General features: G+C 43.3%; 1 protein-coding gene across 6 annotated transcripts in view; it reads right to left on the bottom strand.

Annotated features, from left to right (window-relative positions):
- The window catches only part of PIEZO2 (piezo type mechanosensitive ion channel component 2), a 241,604-nt gene that overhangs the window by 74,538 nt on the left and 150,348 nt on the right, over positions 1 to 16,718 (bottom strand). For 4 of the 6 annotated variants that reach the window (XR_006338207.1, XM_043889593.1, XM_043889595.1 and 1 more), the window contains exons 8-10: positions 4,916 to 5,138; positions 2,439 to 2,558; positions 258 to 296 (exon numbers count right to left, since the gene is read on the bottom strand). Coding sequence is in view for 5 of the 6 variants with exons in the window: in XM_043889593.1 (XP_043745528.1) it covers positions 258 to 296; positions 2,439 to 2,558; positions 4,916 to 5,138 (382 nt within the window). In the remaining variant the exon portion in view is untranslated. The remainder of the gene's footprint in view (positions 1 to 257; positions 297 to 2,438; positions 2,559 to 4,915; positions 5,139 to 16,718) is intronic. The other 2 variants (XM_043889594.1, XM_043889596.1) reach the window with 1 other exon arrangement.

Genomic DNA, 16,718 nt, shown 5'->3' on the forward strand with positions numbered 1-16,718 from the left:
AAAATGCCTTTTGAGAAAAAGCCCTCCAACGTGGCTTTTTAAAAGTTTAAATATGTTTTATATGTTTATACTTGAGCTCATGTTATATGAGTCAGTGTTTTAACAGCAATAAATCAGATACAATTTCTGCAAAATAGTATTCAAAAACGTATGAAAATTTTATAGAGCATTAAACTACACTCAGAGGAGCTAATTCCATTTATGTGCCCTTTCCATCACTGACGCACGCAGAAATGAGAATTCTAGGGTATACTAACGTCGGAAGGCTTGTAGTCATCCTGAGTCATGGATAAAAGCTGCAAAAGCAATACAGGACAGCATGTTAACAAGTGAGCAGAAAGTGATGTGATGTTTACACACAGCTACAAAGTCTCAGCACACATGCACTGGCTCCTTCAGCTGGGAGCATGCAAGTGTGTTAACATTACAGTGCAAAACATAAAGGGACAGTGATGCAGCTGGAGGCTGCTGTTTATTGTAACCATTTCCAGTTTCTGATGCTGTCTTTTCATCACAATAAACAAGCAGTCACTAACCACATGACTGAAAAAGCTGATGCTGTTTTTCAAGTGTTTTATTCTCACAGAATTAGAGGCTTCGTTTTAGACTTCTAGGACCCTTTGAGATGTCTATAGGATTCTGAAAGTGTTGACTTTTCAAGAAACTGAAGTTTCATAATAAAGAAAATTTGACTTGTAGTACAGTTTAGGATTCATATTTGCATACTGTCCACAACAGAAGAATTATGACATGGCTATGACTTTCAGCTGTATTAGAGCTGGGGGGTCCAGTTTCCCCAACAACAAGCATCTGCTGAACTAGCGGTTCTTTCACTTTTTGGGTCAGAACTCGCTCACTTTCTTAAAAATCACTGAAGATCCTGAAAACTTTTACTTATGAGAGTCCTACCCATCAATATCTATTGTGCTAGAAATTTAAATTGAGGCATTAAAAATATTCACTTGTTCATTCATTAAAAACTGGCTTGTTCACATGAATAATTTTATCTAAATAGTTATCTTTAAAATAATAGTGAAAAGAATGGTGTTGTCTTATTAAAATATGCTTTTGTGTATCTTTAATGTTGGGCTCAAAAGACCACTCCATTTATTTTCCAGTAACTGTCTGCCGAAAGCTCACACCTGAAACCCCCAAACTGTCCATCAGCTGTTCTTGTACATAGACCTGTGGTACACGGATGGCAGCTGGGTCCACTCGCCAGCCAAGCACTTCTCCTTGAGGGATCAGGACTTCAGGGGGTCTTCCGCTGATGTCACTCAGAATATTAAAGAAGTGTGTGCCCCAAGGTTGAGATTTAAGAAAAGCAAAGACTATTTCTGGTTTATCAAGAATATTCTTAAGTGGAACTGACCTTTCTGTTTTGTTTTGTGTGCACACGTGGCTGCCATGGTTGGAGCTCTTGTACCATCAGAGCAAGTGTCAGCACAGCCGAAAGGCAAATCTCTTAAATGTTGTTACAAAAATTGTTTCGGGCCCGTGGATCCCAGGAAGGGTCTTGGGAATCCCCAGCCGTGGTCCACAGCCCTCACCTTGGAAACTGCCATGCTGTCTCCATGGATACCATGGCTTAATGACCTGAGCAGGACGGTCTGGCACGTGTGTGATGGGACAAAAGGGCTCCGGGACACTAGATGTCTCCGGGTACCACGGCTGCTCCTCCAGGCTGCAGCACCCTGAGAAGTTCATTCACTGTTTTCCCATCTCTCGGCCCACGACAGGCAGGTGCACAAATAGGACCAGGTGTCTTAGAAAAACTGCCACCAAGTTAATCAGAGAATCCCCTCCTTGATTCCTAATGTGACCCCACCAGAGAAGTGTGAGTATCTGTGGTCCCCACATTGCAAATGGGTCACTGTAACAAGTCAGTGGCTGGGGCGTGTTGAAAATAGTGAACAAATGGTGAAAAGCTTAAGAATCACCCAGCTGTGCTCTTGGCCCGGCACCCACACTGTGACCCTGACAGAGGGAGGGGTTCCTCTTCATATCCACACAGACAGGCCGGTGTCCCATCAGTGACTGTGTGAGCAGTCGTGGTCACCACGGTGACCGCCCCAAGATAGAATCACTCTCCACAGTGCATCCCAGCACCTAGGCTGTCACTGCCCAGGGCCAAGGGATCGCTTTGTTTTTTGTTTTGTTTTAAAGAAAAAAGTATCTTTAAAAATTAAGACCACTCTCTCTTTCTGGGATTGAGAGGCTTCGGGGGGAAGCACTGAACTGTCAAAGGTTGGGTCTGACAGAGCCTGGGGTTTCCTTTCCAAGTACTGGGCTCCCATGTCTGACCCTAACCTTCACCATCAAACAGCCCCTGCAAACTGAGCAACCTGGGTTTGCACGTGGACTCACATGGCCTCTATTCAGCAATATGATAAAAAGCAGAAAATAAATGAGAGACAACCCCTGTCCTGGCAGCTTACTTTTCTTTCGTCCGTGGGGTAGTGGGTCGCATACCACAGGCTCCGCCTCCTCTCGGCCGTGATGGGTGCTGGGCTGCAGGCCAGGGCTCTGTCCTCCTCTTTGGTTCTCTCTTCCTGCACCTGAGACACAGAATAATCCACAGGACAGCCTTGTTTCCGGAGCAGGTCCCTCAGCAGCCCGGGAGCCCAGACAGAGCTGCTTGTCTCTGCCCCCACATGCTGATCTCGTAAAGTAACGTACACCCTACACAGGCTTTCATCCCGACACTTTATAAATGGCGGAGACAGCAGACTCGCCTGTGAATTACAGGAACAGGTGCCCATGCTCCATTAGGAGCCTCCATGTATGTTCTGACCTGTAGGGGGAGGGCCGTGCAAGGTCCACAAAGGCCACAGCTGCTCGTGGAACCTGCCAGGGGACTCTCATGAAAGAGACATTCACTAAAGGCAGCACCGTCTAGAGCTTACATGCAACAGTAAGCAAAAACACAGCTACTGCCTAATACTGCCGCTCGCCTAATCGAACCTTGGCCTAAATCAGTTGCTCCAGGAGAGATGGATAGAGAGAGGAAGGATCAGTACGCACTTGGTGGTTGAGGATAGTTTCCAACAAAGATGCCCCATGAGAGGGCGCTTACACGCATTGATCTGCGGGCAGAGGGAGAGCGCTCAGTGTTGCTGCCAATTCCCGGGGCCCGGTGTCCACACAGGGCACCAGACCCCAGGGAGCCAGAGTCTTACACTCAGCTCCAGACACTTGTTCCTCTCTTTCTCAAACTTACATCATAGACTTTTACTGCAGAACTCACGTTTTTCATGACACCTACCAGGCCACCTGGAACCATGATATTAATACAACCTGGCACCTGCCCTCCATCATCACCTTGGTGAGGAAGTCCTGAGTGCCAGCCCCATTTAAAACACCGACCCCCCTGAGGGTCGACCTGGTATGAATGAGACCCTGCTCTGCACACAACCGCAGACGCTGTAGGGTAGGACCTGCTGTGGACCGTGTGTCTTGGAACATGGCCTGTCCTCCCCACTCTCTGCCTTCCCTGGTTCCTGGACATCCCAGGGCCAAGGAGGTTGAGAGTCTCCGGGGCCCGAGGGTCTGGAACAGCCTGGCAGCTCCTGCCTGAGGCACCAAGGGAAAGCCAGGGGCAAATGGGACTCTTACGAACCCCAAGGCATTAAGGTCATTTCCATCATTGCCTAAGATGTTGTTCAGAGTAGTTCTCACATTTTAACTTCTTTCGCACAGTTTTATGTGTGCCTCTACATGTACCCGTATCTGTGTGTTTGTGCAGGAAGCAAACACAGCAACACTTATAAGGGGTTTACTGGTGCCCTCATGTTCTTAGAAGAGACTCAAAGGAAAAGGTAACCAAGGTGACTGGGATTCTCTGTGAGCCTGGAATCATCCTGTCACCACTGCCGTCTTGGGGTCCGGGGAAAGTAAAACCTGAGACCCCTGCAAAAAGGATGCCTATACAGTGGGCCAGGGTGGGGGTCCCTACACAGAGGGAGGCAGGCAGACCCCTGCAAATAAGGATGCCTGTGCCATCGGTTGCTCATGTATTTGGGGGCTGCCTTTCCTCTTATAAAACGTTCAGTGCCTCCCCTCCTCTGGGCTGATGCTCTACCTGTGGCCCCAGGCTGGGGTCTGAGACGCTGGCTCGCTCTCAGTACACTGGTGGCCTGGCTGCTGACCACGTGGATGGAGCTGGAGGGGAGCAGGTGCCAGCCTGGCATCTCACCTTTGCCCCTCATCCCCCTACTCCGCTCGGCACGCAGCCGGGAGGTGATGCAGAGCATCCCTGTCTATGCAACCTGTCTCCCTCATAGCTGAGCTTCTCACAGTCATTTTGGGAGAACGAAAGGGACAGGAGTTGCTGTCACTGAAAAGGAAAAAAGAGGGACCACAAGCCATCCTCCCTGATGGTGCCCCAACGTACCACATTCTACGAATAACCCAAAAGGGAAGAGCCCAGTCCTCAGCCCTGCCCAGTGACCCTGGGGGTTACAGCACCACCGAGGGTGGGGACATCCCCATCATATCATCAGAGGTCACAGGTCTAAGATTTAGGAAACTCCAGTCGCCATGACAACAGCCTGGGTGGTCAGAGACCCTTGTATTTTCGGCAAACACGGGCTTGAATCTGATTTCTACTGTTCAGCAAGTGCGTGATTTACCTATCTACCGTTGGTCTCCTCATCTCTAAGATGGGTACAACACTTGTAAGTAAACAGCCCAAGCACCTGGCCTGGCACCTAGTGAGTGCTCAATGAAAACGAGGCTTCACTGCCCTCACTACCGGCCCTCTGAGCAGCCTGGGGGATGCTAACACAGGGAGGCTGGTCTTTGATCTGATAAGAATCTATACTTGCTTAGGGCTCTGTGTGGAAACAAAACACTCTGATAAGCACACAATAGTTATTTCAGAATATACTATAGACAGCAGTTGATAGGAACGAACCCTTTCCCCGGAGTCTCCTGCTACTTTGCAGACAAGACCATGAAAACTTCTGGTCCTTACAACGGGCTCCTGCAGCCAGATCCGGATCAGAGTGGCCAGCGTGTAGTACATCACCAGCAGGACAATGGGGTTGGCGTGGTGGTACCAGGACAGGTCGGGGTTGGCAATGATCTTCCACGTGCTGGAACAGTCCGTCTGGATGACTGATTTGATACCAAACAACCTGTTTAAAAACAAAGAGGAATATTAAAAAGATGCAACAAAGATCTGGGTCCGATCCACAGAATACAACCAGCTTGTCTGACACATTCTTGAGCTGCGCTGTGCTCAGTCGCTCAGTTGTGTCCGACTCTTTGTGACCCCATGGACTGTATAACCCACCAGGCTCCTCTGTCCATGGGATTTTTCAGGCAAGAATACTGGAGTGGGTTGCCATTCCCTTCTCCAGGGGATCGTCCCAACCCAGCAATTGAACCAAGGTCTCCAGCATTGCAAGCAGACTCTTTACTGTCTTGAGTCACCAGGGATGCCCCATATATAATATATGCATTTGTAAATCATACATATGTATGTTTGTCTATGTAAAAAATTCATGCCAACATTACCCAGATGGCCTTTCCTCTGGTTCAACAATCTAGCTAATATTAAATCTTTGCACAGTTATTAGAAATTTATGTCTTAATTGTCAATAAGTGTTTTCTTAATGTAGATTTCTACTATATAACCAGATATGATATGATTATATAATGGGAAATTGTGTAAATGTGATTCATTAAGAAGCTCATTTTATATGCATTTTTTTCTCAGAAATGACTCTACTAAGTGAATGAAACATTTACATGTCAAGTGAGTCTCCCTGGAATGGAATCTTTCAATCATTTGTAGCTTTTACATGTGAACTTCCTTTGACTTTGATGTCCCATTTTTTGCTGCTCTAAGGTTTTCCAAGACTATGAATTCTCCACTTGTAAAACCTCTCAGAGATATTGCAGTTATTATCATGAGGCCAGGGCGATATTAGTGACCATCCCCACCCCCACTCCTATCAGATTCCTGCTTCTCTTCCTCCTCCTCCTTGGCAGGGAGCACAACTGTCTCTCCACTCCCCATGGAGCACTTGCTTTGTGATTTTTCTCCCCTTCCAAAGCACTCCCAACATCTGACAGAACGTGGTGGTTATGACTTGGCTGGGTGTTTGTTTCTCCTTGCACATGTTGGCAGATTTATAAAACCTCCACCTGTTTTCAGGTTCACTCCAGATCACATCTGTTGGTCTCTGGTAATACAGAAACCCAGCCATTTGCAAGAAATATATAATACTGAAAATAACACCCCACTTTAAAACATTAAATTGTGGTAAAATACAGATAACATACTCTGGGTTGGGAAGGTCCCCTGGAGAAGGGAACAGCTACCCACTCCAGTATTCTGGCCTGGAGAATTCCATGGACTGTATAGTCCATGGGTTTGCAGAGTCAGACACGACTGAGGGACATTCTCCTTGCAATCTCCTATACAGATCTCACACATAACACAGAATCGATCATCTTACATTTTTAAGTGTACAGTACAGGGGTATTAACTGCATTCACACTGTTGTACAACAAATCTCTAAACTTGTCATCTTGCAAAACTAAAACCCTGTCCCCATTAAACACTAAAACCCCACCCCATCTTCCCCTTCAGCTCTGGGTCACCACCATCCTACCTTCTGTCTCCATCAAGATGATTATGCCATGCACCTGGCAGACTCTAAGTGGAATCACACAGTATCTGTTCTTTAGTGACTGTTTATTTCACTCGGCATAATGTTCTCAAGGTTCATTCACTGGTGTAGCAGGTGTCAGAATTTCTTTCCTTTTGAAGGCTGAATAATATACCATTGTATGGATGGATCACATTTTCTTTATCCATTTCTCCAAGGATGGAGACTTACACCTTTTGGCTATTATCAATAAAGTTGCCATGAACACAGGTGAACAAATACCTTTTTTTAAGATCCCACTTTTGATATTTTGGGCCATATACCCAGAAGTAGGATTGTTGGATCATTTGGTAGTTCTATCTTTAATTGTTTGAGGAACTACTGTACTGTTTTCCACAGTGGCTAAAATCAGTTTATGTTCCCACCAACAGTGCACAGGACTCCAATTTATGTACATCACTGTCATGTTTCAAGTTTTTTGATGGAGCCATCCTGGCTAGCGTGACCTTAGACACCATGCTTTTAATTTAGCCTTTTCTTTCAAGAGCTCAGAGATCTTTACAAACCAAGCCCCTCATACTAACACCTGGAGGCGTATTCTCCAATCAAATAAACGCCCTCACTAACCAGCTGACACAATATCTTCACAAAACTTCACTGAGAGATAGTCAAGAGGTGAATCTTATTTCAGGAGCTTTTTATTTGTAACTCTGAGTTTTTACCAAGAATCACTTTCTTTAGTCTGAAAAACACCCTTTAATATTAAAATATATATATTGTGTGTCATGAAGATCTACTGGTGCCAAACACCCTCAGTTTCATATAAGAACATCTTTATTTGACCATATTTATGTTTTTCCATATATACCTTTGGATATAAAATCACACCTTGATTATTTTTTTCCAGGAGAATGTGAAAGATGTTGTCCTCTGGCATTTAGACTGGCATAATTTCTGATGAGAAGTCTGTGATTCCCTTTCACAAAACGTACTTTCCATTGTGATGCTATTACTATTTTTCTCTATCATTGTTATTCACAATTTAATTGTACTGTGGCTTGGTGTGTCCAGCACCCTGCATTATGGGGCCAAAGGGTGGGGCAGGTGTTGGGGAGACGACCTTGCAGAACAGGGGGCCGCCAGCAGACGAGGAGAGAATCTCCTCCTCCAAAACCCCATGGTAAAGTAAAGGCCAAAAATCTAATTTTTGGCAGGTGGGAAACAGAATTAATTTTACACATGAATAAAGCAAGGACACGCTGTCAAGAAGGCAAGGCAGGTCAGATGTCCACAGAAAATGAGGTTTGAGCTTCCACCCCCCTGAAGGCATTTCCTCAAAGTTCGACAAATGTCTTTGCTGGAAGGAGACTGAATCTAGTTCTCAGTGGTCCTCCCAGCAAGATGCTCCCCTGTCCTTACAGCAGCCCATCTGGGTGAGGGCAGACCACTTTTACACACGTGTTCTTGCTGCTCTGGCTTCCAACCACCCTCCCCTCTGTATTGCATCATACGAAAAACACAGCCAGTGTTTAACGTCTTTTTTCATTAGTTTCCTACTTATGTTTTAAACACATTTCCATGCCAAACCCATAGCCATTTTTGAGAAACTGGAGTTTGACAGTTTCCACACAACATTGTTTTCTTAAGCCTGGAAAAACGCTGCATGGAGTCCCCTGGGCTCTGCATCACGCCTTTGAAGTCCTTTCTGGCACACGTGTGTCTTAACGGTCTGCCAGGTTGTTGTAACTGGGCTTAACCCTACACGCATGGAACCCTGCCTTATAATGAAAGCATTCTGTCCATGGGACGATTTTGCACAGGTAGAAGGTGTGTTGTCTTCAGAAAGGAGACAGCTGATGAACACACTGAGGCCATGTGGAAGTTCCTTGCCATTTCACCATTAAAGGCCCACTCCCCTACTTGAGATGACGCCACATCTCAAGAACATTTATATGGTATGAATGTTGTAGATTTATGGTCTATTTTCTGTGTCCAAACACATTTTCACCTCCGAGAGCAGTGTAGAAATGAGTCAGAACCAGGACTCCCAGGACCACTTGGTCATCCCATATGGCTTCTTATGACAAGGCCAAGTTCGGCCCCTAAACCATGCAGCCTTCTATGTTGGGAGCACAGGATGAGAAATATCAAATGTGGGCATTTCTATTACCCACAAACATAATTTTCCCCAAGTAGTTATAATGTAAGCATGGATTTGAATACCTCATTTTAAAGCCCTACATAGTTAATAACCAATGATGTTACAAAGGCAGAAAGAAGGAGACCCAAGCCAACTCCGCGGTTCCCCTGAAAAAATCAGGCACTATGTTGAATGTCTGAGGCCAGCCCTGCTGGGGATCTGCTATTGGCTCCATTATACATACGGATTGAGGCACAAATGAATAAAAAGGTTTGTATGTGGTAGGGTTTATGTATCCAGGTCTGCTGGCTTCAAATCACACCACTCCATTTCTCAGGTGCAGTAAGTGGTGAAATAGGAAAACCCAAAGGGTATCAGGAAACCCTCAGGAAAGGGCATTAGTCATAGGAAGATTCCACTACAGGACACATTTAGTAAATTTGTCCTTTTAAGTGCTGAGTCCTGAGTCTATTGAGTACTATAGTTATTGTCAAGGATGTACAAACAAATAAGATACTATCCCTGTCATCATAGAGAATTCATGATGGTGGGAATACTACTCAAATATGGCAGGATGATTTTAGGAAATGTGCTCTGAACTGTTCACTCATTGGAAGGTGGTTATCAAGCTTTCCTTCCATAGAACTGTGTTGCCTGGATGATGGGTGCAGAGTGATGATTTGCACCACCCCTTTCTGAGCATCAGAGCAGCAGGCATTACCTCTGAAGGGCACAGGGGCATCTCACTGACCCCATGAGAGGGATCTCACTCCCCAGTGGAGTAGTTAATTGTTGGCTCTTACATTTTAATTTATTTGAAGGGCACTAAAGAGAAACCTGCGAACTAGTGACCAAGGAGTTTCATTTAGTGTCAGAAAGGTCAGAGATATAGAAGGAAAAAGATTGGATAATCCATCTATGGAGGCATGCTCAAACAAGGGAAAGCAAGAAGTCTTCTGTAAGAAAAGTTGAAACTAAAGTTACTCTAGGAAGAAGCCAACACATCTAGAAAAGGAAACAATTGGCAGAAGTCTAGCTAAAGCCCAGATCTTCTCCCTTTAAGTCCACATAAAATGTTTCTACGTTTCCTAGGATAAGCCCTAAGTTTCTCAGGTTCACATCATAGGAAACGGCTTTCCATGAACTGTCCTTGTAATGTGATGCAACAAAAAGTATAAGCTTTTCCCATTCTTGGGAATCTTCTCTTTTAGGGAAACATGAATATATTTTAATCAACATGTATCATGGAAGTATGGTAACATTAATCAGTTTCAAACCCAGTGAATCATGGAATGGATTCTAACATCTGGGTTAGAATCTGGGTTTTTTGTTTCTTTTTCTTTTATTTTTTTTTTAATTCAGGGAAGCAGTTATCAGGAAGGTGAGTGCAATTTTCCATCAATATTAATATATAAAGTAACAATAATAAGAACTTCAGATTTATTGTCAGACACAATGCAAGTGAGAAGACAGTGAGGGAACATCTTTAAAGTAGCAAAATAAAAGCTATTACCCTAGAATTCTTTTTTTTTTGTTTTCCTAGAATTCTATACCCAGAAAAACTATCTAGCACCAGAAGGTGCACTACAAAAAATGTGAAAAATTATTTTATGCAGAAGAAAAAAACCACAGATGGAAACGTGGACATGTGGACAGAATAGGGAAAAAAGACAGTACAAATTCTCTGAATAAATTAAATAATTATTCTCTGCAATAAATTAAATAACATCATTACTGATTCTACAAATATTCAAAAGAAAATAAACTCAACATTATTAGCAACTTTATGCTCATAAATTTGACATCTTACATGCAAAGGAAAATTCCTTGAAAGACACAAATTACTAAAACTCATTCAAGAAGAAATATCCTGAGAATCTTATATTTTTAGAGAAATTGAATCTGTGCTTAAATACCTTCCCATAAAGAAAATTTCAGATTCACATAGCTTCATAAGTGAATTCTTCTTAAGGAAAAATTTAAAAATAATAATAAAAAATTTGACACCAACTCTTCTGTCATACAAATTCAATCCCAGCAGGCTATGCCACAGACATCGACAAACTGATTTAAAATTCATATGGAAACATAAAGGGCTTAGAATAGCTTAAACAACTTCAAATTAAAAGAAAAGAAAAAAGAAAGTCTGACATTGCTTAAATTCAAGACATTATCAAGCTACAAGTAATCAAGACAGCAACATAAAGATGAAGAGACAAATTGTATAGAATAGTCTATATATAAACCTAACCACATGATTTTCAACAGATGCAAAAGAAAACACAGTCATTTCAATAAATGATTCTGGACTACTTAACATTAAAGGCAAAACAAACTCTGAGAAGAAGATATAGAGGAAACGTTTGTGAATTTGGGCTTGACAAATAATTCTTAACTACCACACCAAGAGCATAATTCACAAAAGAACAACTACGAAGTATATTTCATCAAAACCAAAAACTCTGCTCTTGCAAAGACACTAGTAAAAGGATGATAATCCATAGACTGGGGAAATATTTGCAGAAACATATACCTGATAATTGATTCATGTCCTGGTTTTCTAAATAACTGTCAGAATTCAACTGTAAGAAAACAAAGTTAACATGATTTTTAAAAATGGGTAAAAGGTGAAAGATTTATACGATCTGAAAGGAGTGTGATGAAGATACAGTAGCATCGACATACAGTCCATAGCGTTGCAAAGAGTTGGACACGACTGAAGTGACTTAACATGCACGTGTGTGTAAAATAGATAGCTAGTGAAAAGTTCCTATAAAACACGAGTCCAGCCTGGCACTCTGTGATGACCTAGAGGGGTAGAATGGGGGTGGGGAAGGAGGCTCAAGAGGGAGGCGATATATGTGTAATTACGGCTGATTCTCATTGTTGCACAGCAGAAGTCAACACAACACTGTAAAGCAATTTCCCCTCATTTAAAAATAAATTTTAAAAGACAAATAAAAATGGGTAAAATATTTTAACAGACACTTCATCAGAAAGAAATATGAATGTAAAATCAGCTTATGAAAAAGATCCTCAGCCTCATTAGTCATTAGGGAAATGCATTAAATTAAAACCACAAAGAATTGCCTCTACACAACAATTAGAATGCCCAAATTTAAAAAGATTGACTTTACTAAGAGAGAATGAAAAAAGAAATGAACTCTCACACTGCAAAATGAGACCTGCCTCCTGCCCCACCCAGGATAATAATAATATTAATTATAACAACAATAATAGCAACAGTAACGTTAAAGAGTACATATCACAAGATTTCATTTATAGAAAGTCCTAGAAAATGTACTCTAGTCAAGTCAGGGAGAGCCATCAGAGTTTACCTGGGGATGGGATGAAGGAGGATGAAGACAGGAGAGAGATTACAAAGGGGATGACGGTGCTCTTGGGACAGATGGGTGTATTCATTCCCTTAATTATGGTGATGGTTTCACGGGTATGATTATGTCAAAACTGATCAAACTATAAGCTTTGAATTATGCAGTTTATTTCATATCAATTATACATCAAGAAAGCTGTTAAGAAAAACAATTATACTACTTCCACCAAAAATGAATAACTAGCAACTTTATGAAAACCACTGTTAAGTTTTCTCAGGAAGAAAAGCTTCTTTAGAGAAACTCTGAAGAGAAAAATCAAAGCCTCTCAGTTCCCATTTCCAGAGCTAACCTCTTCTGGGTCAGTTTGTTTAGAACTAAAATGAACACACTGCTATATTTAAAATGGATAACCAACAAGGACTTACTGTACAGAACATAAACTCTGCTCAATGGTATGTGGCAGTCTGGATTGGAGGGGGTTTGGGGAAGAAAGGATGCATGTATATGTATGGCGGCTTCCCTTAGCTGTTCACCTGAAACTACCACAACATTGTTAATCAACTACACTCATACAAAACAAAAAGTTTAAAGTTTGGAAAAAGAAAAAAGAAAAAAATGAAGACAACAACAGCCACAGTTACTCCATAAGTAACATTCTGAACTTCAGAAAGCCAAGCAGTTATGAGGCAATATCCTTCTGTATGTTTGTCCTCAAAATACTTTGCAAGTCAGCCAAATTGGCTTATCTACAGTCTAAAAAATTAATGAGGTGTTACTGCATTGAATTAAAGTCCAGTCCATGAATGAGAATCTTAGCTCTAATAAACAAGATGGTCACACTTTCCAACAAAACGTTTGATAGCAAAATAATTGTTATGTTCCAAAATGCCCTTTCTTAAAAGATCGCTTTAATTTTTCATCAGCTGTTATCTTAACTTGAAGGATTCGTCCATCTTCCCACCACAAGAACTTTTACCATCATTAATTTGCTATTAATTTTTAAAGTTGAAAGCACTTAAATGTACCATCCAGGCATAGTTTGTAATATGTTCATTAATACTAATCATTTGGAGCAAATGTAGAAAAAAAAATAACTGCCAACTCTGCCTAATCTCTATTCCTCTTCATATTTTGAAAGATTAAATGTAAAACGAGTCATCTTTTCACCTGGCAAGGGTCACTGGACCACACTTTATCCTTGAGAGCAGGGACAGCACTTGGGCAGAAAGGCCCTGACTTGCGGTGACCTGTGCAGGTGAGCTGCCCTGTGCAAGCTCCAGAGCTTGACTGCCCTCCAGGTCAGCAAGGAAACCAGGTCACAGGACAGGGTGGGTCCTTCCTGGACACTGGAAGAAGACCCTTCTGAGAGGCATGCTCAAGAGCAAAAGCGAGACACAGCCGGTCGAGGGTGCACTTCCAGAAGCCCAGGTGGGGAGGTTTCAGGTTCAGGTTGGACAGACGTCCCGTGCGGAGGCTCGTCTGCCTGGTCAGGGGCAGTGGCTGCTTTAAACAGGATGCCAGGTGTCACCTGGGTGGCAGGGTGACACCCCACCCAGGGACCCCCCTTTCCCAGGGGTCTTGGTTCAACACCACACCCATCGGCCCCAGGTGACCATCAGGTTGTGGCGATTCCCCGAATGGACTGGAGGGTCAAGTATTTACATTCTATTGATTTTCCATTTATCTGTGGAAAGTCAATTTGTTTCTCTTGGTTCCCAGTTTTTGCCTTTTAGATGAGCACAGAAGAAGTGGGTCTGAGATCGGTCACTTAAATCCAAAAAGAAACAAAGTTTGGTTGCTATCATGTCACCCACCACCTGGGCAAACTAAACCATCGGCTACCTGGTGGTGACACCCTTAGCAAAAAGGAGGAGTGTTAACCACAGGTTCATTTACATTCCTCAGCGTGAAAATGACCTGCTTGACATTAATTTTCCCCACACGGGACCGCTTTCTGATGAAGTTCTCACCAACCTGCCTCCATTAAGAACAATTTCGTCTTTCTGTGCTGTTTCCATTAGCGAGGCTCAGACGGCTCTGATGAGGAGGCAGCACCGTGGCTGTCCCAGGTGAGGATGCAAACGCACTAGAACAAGCCACATTAGACAATCACCTGCAAAGCCAACGGCATCAGACACAACACAAAAATGACTGCGCTGTGTCACTTTCTAGGAGCCCACTGGCTTCTCCAAACCAGAAGAAAAACACAGAAAAAAAGCATGAGGGCCATTAAGACTCCTGACACATTACTGACATTTTAATGACTAGTGTAAGAATAGGACAAATACAATAAATAATACTGTACTTTTCGTGTTTACTTTTCATTTTTCTTATTTTGTTACAGAATGGTTAAACATTGCTGAAGTTTGAGGCTTTGGCTTTTCTTTCATATACTGTTTTAACACGGGAATAAACATGTTTTTCCTTCACTAAACAAAGTGCATTTTCTTATTGTGATTTGTTGAAACAGGACATGGAAAGGCCGACATGGGACAAGTTGTTGTGTATTTATTTAATAGAGAATGCTGCCTCCACAGGGAATGGCCTGAATCTCTCCCATTCCTTCCCACAATTCTTGTTCATTCTCAAACTGCAGGATCTAAGGTGAAAAAAAAAGCAGCAAAACAACAAAATGAATTTGAGAAAAGAAGTCCAACCCCTGCAGTATAGAGAAAGTGACTGTGACTGTCGCAGAGAAAGTGCAGAGGTTGGAATGACAGCCAGTCAGAGATGATGAGACACGACTTTGAGGGCTATTCAGTCACCCCCATATGAGTGCTCACTGTGCACAAATGTTCATGACACACAGAAGAAGAAAACCTATAGGTTCCATCACTCTCAGTCATGACTACGGAAATAGTAGACGCTGACTCCCCAGCCAAGCCCTCCACCTAGCCCACGATGGAATGTTTGCTGCAATTGTCCAGATAATGTTGGTGAGAAAAAAAGGACTGCCCCCCACCACTCCCACTTTGCCCAGGGCTGTTTTTACAGGAGTTCACCTCAGAATTACTTGCAGTGTCATCTTTGCAAGGAAACAGTCAACAGTGAGTTGACACTATTAAAACTGGCTTTTTGTAAAATCACTAGCAACTAGATGTTTGTTTACAGCATTCAACACATTTCAGCTCACATTCAAGGACACCACAGAGCAAGTCAGGTCCACCTGCCTCAGTCCCGTCATCCACCCAGTGCACATCCCACACTTTCCGTGCAGAAAACCCACAGGACACAAGCTGGCTGGGACTGGTGGCTTTATCACAGAGGGGAACCCAGGTGAGGACTCTGAACCCTGACCCTTGCCTCCTGGCCTTCAAAGTGTAAGGTGTTTGCTGTCTACAGAAATTCCCGAGGAAACACAAAACCTTTGGAAAGTCCCATAGTTGGGATTAACTAAGCCAAATTTTGTTTAGTCTGCCATCTTCCTTAGGGAGACCTGCCAGAATACGTTGGAACTGGGCTCTATTCCATTAAACAAACTGTGCTGAGTGGTATGTTATCTGTCTTTTGTAAGTTATGTGGATTAGCTTTAAAGCTTTATTGTGCTGGATCAACTTCACAAGAGGGGGCACTGAATTTTTTATGGTTTATAACCATGTGAACCATATAATCCAGTGTCTTATATCCTACTCTCACTCTGCCTTAACCTTCCCAAGTGTTATTTGCACCAGTCATGTTCTACTGTTAGTGACCCTATGGACTGCAGCCCGCCAGGCTCCTCTGTCCATGGGATTCTCCAGGCAAGAATACTGGAATGGGTAGCCATTTCCTTCTCCAAGGGCTCTTCCCAACCTAGGGATTGAACCCTAGTCTCCCACATCGCAGGCAGATTCTTTACCATCTGAGCCACCACAGAAGCCCAACCTTCCCATAGGTAAGCTCATAACTATCAGAAAAGAGCCCTGAACTTTGTTTTGGAGAATTTGGACAGTTCTGCGCACAAACAGGTGGTAATCACTAACTTTTCCCCGGGCAGCCCTCCTCCCTGCCCCTTCTCTACATCCTTCCAGTCTCCCATCTGCCCCGTCCACTACGGGTCCCTACCCACCTGCTCCACAGGATTCCCTGGCTAGAACCTTTGAGGAGCTCCACCCAGTTGTGAGTGGAGTTGGAAGGAACCATATGATCTCTTGGGACTCTTGGGTTGAAAGAAGACATCACCGTAGAGAAACACAAGCCTGCAGAGGTGTGCTCCACACAGGAGCCGGATTTCAGGTCACAACACCTGCGTGAAGACCTGTGAAGTAACATGGTGTGGTCCCAGGATCAGGGAAACTTCCATGCCCTCCCGCAGAGCAGAGCACTAGTCAGCCGGGCAGAGGCTCCCACACAGCTGAGGGACCCGGGGGCTGCTTCCACTCATTATGAGTTTTTCCTAAGTTCATAAGTAACATGGATGCTCAAGAGAGCAAAACTGAAGAATCTAAATCTCCTGGGTCAGAAATCAAGGACTAACTACATTACAGCACAGCTACACAGTCAAACACAATCAAAAGCTTTGCAGTCCATGAAAAATCACACTTTAGAGGAACATTTCATGACATGAAGAGATGCAGAAGTTGCACAGAGCAAGTTTCAGAATGGCCTGTGAACCATACTGTGCAACAGTCAAGCATCATGATT

The sequence above is a fragment of the Cervus elaphus genome, chromosome 27 (assembly GCF_910594005.1).
Source record: "Cervus elaphus chromosome 27, mCerEla1.1, whole genome shotgun sequence".
Lineage (NCBI taxonomy): Eukaryota > Metazoa > Chordata > Mammalia > Artiodactyla > Cervidae > Cervus > Cervus elaphus.